Raw genomic sequence first — 7,872 nt, forward strand, 5'->3', positions numbered from 1 at the left:
GGCAAAGTACCTAACTTCTCTGAACCTTCATTTCTCAATTCATAAAACAAGGGTTTTATCGTTAAGTAACATATGAGAGCTCCCAGGACAATACTAGCCCGTGTTACACGGTCACTTATCAACACGATGGGAAAACATAACGTATGTGACCGATGGGGAGGGTGACACACAGGGTAAGGAGGCGAGTCACAGCAAGGAGGCTGGGAAGAAGTCTGGAATGGGGACAGGCCAGCAGGGTCGGGGCGAGGTGTGCCAAGGCGGGTGGCAGGAGTGGAGGAGAGGGGGTGACTCTGAAGGCCGGGGCGTTTCCACCATGCCACTGGCTCCGGGAGCTGAGCAGCAGGGCTCGTAGGGACACACTGGTGTGGGGACGGGTGGCACGGCACAGCAGGGTGGGAGTAGGGGAGTAGGGGAGAGGGCATGGGGCGGCCAGAGCAGCTGCCCCGCGGAGGGCTGAACGCAGCAGGTGGGGGGTGCAGGGAGGATCGCGAGGCGGACAGAGGACCTGGGGTCGTCTGGCTCATCTCCCTCCAGTCTGGTCCCCACGCCCACGTGACCGCTCCGTGGCGGGCGTCTGGTCCCCACGCCCACGTGACCGCTCCGTGATGGGTGTCTGAACAGTGGTTTTGTGTTGGGAGGTGGAGACGCTCTCATTGGAAGCGGAGGGGTCATGAAGGGGGACTCCAGGGACACAGCTGGATCAGGGCCTGCCACCCCATATTTGACTTGTGGGTTATGACGTCCCACTGCCTCCTGAAAGTTAGGGGTGCAGGGGCAAAGCGGCCGGTGGACAGAGAGTGGTCTCTGGCGCGAAGCTGGCCTGACTCTCGCCCTGACAGCTCCCTCAGCAGAAGTGCAGAAAACATCTGACTGGGGCCGATTCTCCAAGGTCCAGTGTGAGGCCCATCGTGGCTTCCGCGCAGAGTCAGGACGTCTCCCTTTCAGAACTGTCCTGAGCGACTGCGTTTGTTTTGAAAGAAAGCGAACCGGCTTGAGGTCCAAGTTTCCAGCCCATCCGGGGTGAGCTGAGCCTCCCGTTTACCGGGTTTGTGAGAGAGGCTGCGGCTGTCGCAAGTCGGATGTCGGATGCCCCTAAAGCCTGTAGAGATCTGCGTCTGGATTCCCTTTGCCACGGCAGGCAGTGCAGACAGGACCAAGGCTCTGTTCGTTAAGGGAAGCGGCAGAGCGCAAAGGGGAAACGCAGCACGGGGCAGGAAACCTGACCGGGCCAGCTCCGTCGCCTGCTTCACGTGGCGCCAACCAGGAAACGAAGGTCTCATTTACGAATGCGAAGTGCAAGGGGAACGGGGTCGCCAGGCCTGCTGCGCCGTGCGTGCTGTGAAGCGCCCCGAAGGTGGCGACGGCCGCCCGTGTCAGTCCGGCGCGGGGGCCTCGGGCAGCGCAGGGTTTCGTGCGTGACCACGACCGCTTCCTTAGAGAGTGAATGTCGTCAGCAGAGTCCTGGGGACGTCAAGCACTGTTCTTTTTAAAAACGACACCTTCTTTCCGATTCCTTCCGTTGATTTATGTTTTTAAAAAAGTGAAACCCAGCAATAAAGTTACTTTTACAAAAATAACGAGCTTGTTTGTTTGCGTTTATCCTTTTTAAAAAAAATTCCTGCCTCAGACTGGCCCGGATCTGTGGAAACTAGAGACAAATGCTGGGGACTGACGGGGCCGCCGGGACCGGCCCTGGCTGAGGGCCAACACGGACGCGGCCCCGGGCAAGGCAGAGCCCTGCCGCAGGGACCCCGCGCGCCTCGTGCACGGAGAGCCCGGCGCACTGCCGCTCGGAACACGGACGGTCGCGGTCCAGCCCGGCGCCCGGGAGGCGAGGAGCACGGTCCTGAAACCCTGATGGCCGCAACGTGTGCGATGATCGCGGCCCAGCGGTCGTCCTGGCCGTAACCATCGCCCCGCTCTTTCAGACCCAAGCGTCCACACGTACACGAGACGGCGGAGGGGAAGCCGCTGGCTCCGCCGGTGAAAGGCCCGCTCTGAGTCGCGAGGCCTGGGGCGGGCGGGCACGCCGCGCCCTGCAGAGCCCCTTCCGCCTCCTTCCGCAGCGTGGAGCCGCTCCCTCCCACCACGCGGGGTGCAAACGGTGACAGCCAGCGCAGACCGAGCCGCCCAAGCCCAGGGGACATGTGTGCCTGGCCCACAGTGCTGTGGCTTCCACAAGCCTCCGTCCCATCCTGCTGCGGACCTCTACTTTTAAAAGGCGTGAAAAGCTGCCGGGCTGGTCGGTGAAGCACGTGTTCACACGTACATCTGCACAAGGAGCTGGGACCCACCGGCCCGGGGGACACGGCGTCTGGCCTCGACGGTCGGCACTGCGGCCTCCGAGTTTCTGGGTGCAGGAAATTCTCCCCGGCTCGTAGCAAAGGCGGCAGGGATGGGAAGGCTCCAGGGTCTCTGCGTTCAACTTCGTTTTCTCTAAGGCACATGCTCTCACTCCCGAGGTCCGGGGGCTGCTCATGGGCCCCGCTGGGTCCAGGCTCCGGCAGAGGTGCAGCTCCTGGAGATAGTGCGGCGGAGCAGAGCGAGCTAACAGGGGAGAAGCCGCACGGCGGCCACCGCGGGGAAGCACGCGCTCGCTGGCACTCGGTCTCGTGTTCTCGGGAAAGGTTCGTATTGATCCCACTGGGCACCACCCCTGGGACTGGCCTGCCAGAACCACAGAGCCTCTGCCATGTCTGTGCGAAGGCCACGCAGACGCCCCTCCTAGTCTGTCACGGGGTCACTCCCCCTACTTCAGCACCAGAAGGGCGGCTGTTAGGCCTTCTCTGTGCCCCGGGGAGTGTGGATCGTTAATGGAAGACCGTTTACAACAGGACGTTCACCAGACCCGAGAGAGGGGACTTCGCACGCTTGCCTCCGCCTCTGCTCTGCCCCGGGGAGCACGGTTTTGCTGCACCCTGGCTTCGCTGCACCCCGCTGCGGGAAGCACAGGAGATTGGGGTCGGGGTGGGGGCGCTACGGGCTGCGCCATAAACGTTCTGCTGCGACCGGCCCGTGCCTCTGCCGTCCCCGCTCCTGCCCGTCTGGCTTTGTCACTCCCGCCACCTTGCTGCACTCGTGAGAGAAGAAAGCGCTGGCTGCTGCCACAGGGTCGGTCAGGGAGCAGCGTCACGGAGGCCCGAGCCGACTCCGGAGACACAGCGCAGAACGCTGCTCTGCCGCCCGCACGGTGGCCGACGCCGCAGGCTGCACTTGGACTTCGTGCCCACTTCTCTTGACCCGTTTTTTTGCTGAGATTCTGGCCCCACACGGTCCTTAGCCAGGTGAAACCTCCGCTGCAAGCGACCTTCTGAGTCCGTGTCCGGCTGACGGGGGCAGAGGGGACCCATACCCGGACCGAGTGTGGGGGATGAAGGGAAGCTGTTCACCTAGTTTTCAAATGATCCTGGGAGGCAGAGCCACCCCGAGCGAGCACTGGGTCGAGCGAGGCCGGGGTGCTTCTGTCACAACGTGGTCAGCGGCCTGACGGAGAGAGTCTGAGCGCTTCTTGGAAGGAAGCGAGGCCATGTCCTTGGACAGGTGACCAGGAGACTCGAGCTCCTTCACGCAGCCAGCGACCCCAGCAGCCTCCGGGGCAGGCGATGATGCCAGCGGCAACTCTCGGAATCGAAGACCCCCAAGCCCAGGGCCGGGCACCCCCGTCCACTTTGTAACCGATGCTGATGGAGACACTCGCCCCGCTGCTGCTGGGGCCCCCACAGCTGTCACCGCTTCTCCCCAAGCTCAGCCGCCCTCCCTACCTGCAGAAAACCTTTTCCAGGGTCTAGAGTGAGTTGTCAAACCCTGGAGTCTCCACCGACCAGTGGTTTTAAAACCCATCTGATGCTGTCCCGGGGTTAATTAGCTTCCCCCGTGTCACGGCCCAGTGCACGCGCCTCTGCAGGGACACGTGCTAACTGGAAAAGAGGCTATGGGAGCCTTTCTACTCTTCCCAGCCCGCCCCCTGCCCCACCGTCATCATCCAGAGACGCTGCTGGGCGAGATGCCATCTGACCCCCAGCCCGCGAGCGGGCTGGCAGCAGTGTGGACGCTGACACAGGCCCCTGCATGACGGCCCGTAACGGCACGCCGGAGCGGGGACATGGGGACATGTCCAGGGGCAGCGGCGATGGCTCCTGGCCTGGTACCTTTGCACAGGCCCCCTTCCCCTTCCTCCTGGGTGGTTTGCACCCCGTGTGCTTCTAACAGGGAGAGCCCACGCTGGGCTCGCGTTCCATCGGTTCCCCCGAAGTGTGAGGCAAACAGGCGGGGTGTCTGGCCCAACCCCAGTGAGGGCTCATGGGGGCGGGGGAGGGGCGCCAGCTGCACCTGGAAAGCCCTTCGGGAACCAGCGTGACTTCTGCCTCATTCCCCCAGGGCGCCTGGCCAGGCACAGCTGTGGTGGTGGAGAGGGCCGAGTCCCACGGCCGCACATGTGTCCTTGGATGAACCATCCTGGGAAGGGCAGGGTGCAGCTGGCCGGCGGGGCCAAGCTGGGGCTCACCTGCAGGACGATGGGCAGCTGCTCGGGGGGGCTCCTGTTCTCCACGCCCATCGTCAGCCACACCTGGAACGCCGTCAGCTGCTCGGCGAAGAACGGGCTGTGCTGTGGGGCGGGCAGAGGCGCACTGGTCAGGGCCGGCCTCCTGCATCCCACCGGCCTTCACAGGCCCACCCACCATTTCAGTCACCACTCTGCACGGCCACCACCGTCAGAAGAAGTGACGAGAGATGGTCACACCTGGGGATGCTAGACAGTGGAGCTGGCAGGACACGTGTGCGACCGGGTGTGGGGAGGGACGAGGCCCCAAGCCAAGGACACCTTGGGGCTCCCAACCGGAGCACCGGGAAGGGTATGGAGAAGCCTGTGCTGTGGGAGTGGGCAGGGAATCCCGGCCGCGCTGACCTCCAGTTGCCTCCTGGGCGCCTGAGTGAGGACCTCGAGCGGGCAGTGGCCCCAGGGGGGCCATCGCTGAGGGGAGGGGTCTGGACGCAGACACTGCGGCCCGGGGCTGGGTCAGCCCAGACACGGGTCCAGAGCCGACTCATCCAACTGGTGGCGTGGGGTCACTGGAGAGGGCGGGGCATGGCGGGGGGCTCAGGATGGGCGACAGAGGAGCCCCGAGTGCAGACAGCTCTCTGAGGCGTCTGGCCGCGGAGAGGCTGCAGGAGGGTGCGGTGCGGCCGCGCGCCGAGGCTCTTGTCTAAAGGAGGGAGAACGGAGCATCTGCAAGCTGAAGAGCGGGGCCCGGGGCGGAGCGGAGGCCGGTGGAGGGGCAGGCTGGGGGCGACGTCCGGGGCGGGTGGGTGCTGCTGGGGCGCGGGTGGCTGGCCGAGGATGGGAGACGGGAGGCAGATGGCCGGGGCGGGTCAGCCGAAGGTGTAGGGGAACCGGTGTAGGCTCTGGTCCATGCTGTGTCTCTGGGCTGGGAGCGAGGGTGGGGTATTCTGGTCGAAGGCCCCTCATACCAGTAGTCCTGAACAGAAAGCAATACAGGCTCAGAGGGAACAGGTGCACATTTACTCGGAGGTGGTGTGCTCGGGCCGCAGAGCGGGGCACAGGGAGCAACGGGCATGTGGGAAGACAGAGCCGGACCTGGGACGGGGGCCGGGAGTGGCGGAGGGACAGGCTGGACGGGGGCAGGGGCTGCGCCGGCACTGTGGACGGGGCGCCTTTGTTGGCAAAGACAAGGACCAGGCAAACCGCACTAGAGGTGGCTCCGGGAGCGGGGGCACCAGGCTGTGGAGGGAAGTCTGGGAACTGAGGCCGAGCAGAGGGACCGCTGCGTCCCCTTATCTTAGAGCCTCGTTTTCACTTAGTGCACAGTCCTGCTGTCCCTGAGTCTCAAATGAGAAGAACCCAACGCTGCAAGTCTGCCTCCCCGCCCCCTCCACCGGCCGGCACCGACGCCGAAGGCTCCTTCCCACTGTGAAATAAAAGCTGTCACCTCCGACTGCTCACTCTGGGAGACTGACACATATATTAAGTTTTCCTTCAGTTTTAAGGCAAAGCCAGTAATTTATAGAAAGATTGTGAGGCCAAAGAAGCGAATTTAATGAAGCCATCGTACAAAACTACCTGCAACCACAATATAAACAAAGAAAGATGGAATGAAAATGAAATTTAGCAAGACGCCATTTACAGCCACACTGACGGACTAGGACACAGGTGGCGGCCAGAGGGATGGGGTTGGGCGTGAGTGGCACAGGTGGAGGAGATTACGGGGGACGAACTCCCAGTTATAAACAAACAAGCCACAGGGGTGCGACGAACAACGTGGAAAAAATACTTGGTAATACTGTAATAACTCTAAGGAGACAGAGATAAACTGACTTGTCGTGGTGACCACTTCCTACTGTACATAAACACCGACCCGTCATGCTGACGAGGCCTGGAGAGGAAGCCGTGGAGTGGAGGAAGCCACCCCACTCTGCAAAGACACGAGATCTGCACTCAGAACGCCCCCGAGCCTCATGCCACACATCAGTAAGGAAGAGATGCCAGCGGAGGGCAGCGGCCACGGGACCTCACCAGGCGACGTGCAGAAGGGGCCTGTCAGCCGACAGCGAAACCCAAGATGCAATCCCAGAGAAATGCCTTTCCGTGCTAAACCAGAACCGCCCAAAGGGGAAAAGGTGGGAAATATCTCTCATGGTGATGGAGGGGGGGGGTCTGCCGAGTGGCGGGGGGCCCGCCGTGGGGACTGAAGGGAATGCACGTGTGCTGTCACCAGCCTTCACTCCACGTGCCACACCAGGTGAGGGGGGGTGAGGCGTTTGCCTCAGGCACCAAAAGACTCAGGAGTCCAGATTAAAAAACACTTCGGTGCAATATGGAAAAAAATGAAAAGGCAAAAATTCATGATGAACAAAATAGCAACATTTTAGACAAAGTGGGGCTCGGTAATCCTGAGCTCTCCTGCCTCGGCTCCAATGCCCTGCCTGGCGCGGCCAGCACGGCCTGTGAAGCTGCAGCCTAGAGACTCAAGACGCCCCTGGCCGTGCAACAAAGGACCTTAGGGTCCCCAGCTGTGACGAGGGGAGCGACAACCACCAGCACAGTCAGCATGTCCCAACGCACGGGACACGGCGCTGCGTCCAGCGTGTACGAACGGCAGGACGGGGCTGCCCCCGGGAAGGTGGTGGCCTGAGGGCAGCAGGGAGGGGGCTGCAGCCCCTCGCTGCCCACCCCGGGTGGGGGCCACTCGCGTCCCCTCCCTTGTAAAACTCACCAAGCTGCACGACTGTGACACGTGCAACTTTCCGCAACATACGCACGGAGGTTGAGTATGTCACGCTCCTAAAAACGCGGAGACGGGACTAAAAGCCGCTCCCTGCCACGATGCGCAGCGATCACTCGCAGACCCTAACCTTGGTGACAGGGACCCGGCACTGGAGCGGGCGGGCACTAACAGAGAGACCGGCCGACCTCCCATGACGGGTAGCTCAGAGCCCCGACGGGCACCCAGGAGCCGGGTCCCGTGGGTTCCCGCACCGTGTCCTCTGGGGGAGAGCTGCCTGGTCAGCGGGGCGCAGTGCCACCTCTTCCTGCCGGTCGCCTGGCCACCCTGCCCTGAGAGCCTCTGCCTGCTGCTAAGGGTGCCCTAGGTGTGCTTTCTCCTGTCACGGGGCTCGAGGACAGGACCGGGCATCAGACCTGGCATTCAGCACACAAAACACTGGGAAACGCATCCTGAGCCAAACAGTGGGGAGCTGCATGGGCAGCAGCAAGCAGGGCTCCGGGAAGTGCTGGGTCCGTCCCTCAGGTGACACGGGGAAAACGATCCACGACCCAGGCCCCACCAGCGAGCTGTGGCCGGGGCCAGACGTCCCCTGGGGTGAGCACGGCCCCTTGGCGTGCCCAGGCATGGC

General features: G+C 62.9%; 1 protein-coding gene across 3 annotated transcripts in view; it reads right to left on the reverse strand.

Moving 5' to 3' along the window:
* The window catches only part of RPTOR (regulatory associated protein of MTOR complex 1), a 204,266-nt gene that overhangs the window by 57,519 nt on the left and 138,875 nt on the right, over window positions 1-7,872 (reverse strand). For 2 of the 3 annotated variants that reach the window (XM_039859511.1, XM_039859510.1), the window contains exon 11: window positions 4,505-4,606. The exons of the other annotated variant lie outside the window; for it this stretch is intronic. In XM_039859511.1, coding sequence (XP_039715445.1) covers window positions 4,505-4,606 — 102 coding nt within the window. The remainder of the gene's footprint in view (window positions 1-4,504; window positions 4,607-7,872) is intronic. 3 annotated transcript variants of the gene reach the window in all.

The sequence above is a fragment of the Pteropus medius genome, unplaced genomic scaffold, assembly GCF_902729225.1.
Source record: "Pteropus medius unplaced genomic scaffold, Ma_sr-lr_union100, whole genome shotgun sequence".
In the NCBI taxonomy this organism is placed as follows: domain Eukaryota; kingdom Metazoa; phylum Chordata; class Mammalia; order Chiroptera; family Pteropodidae; genus Pteropus; species Pteropus medius.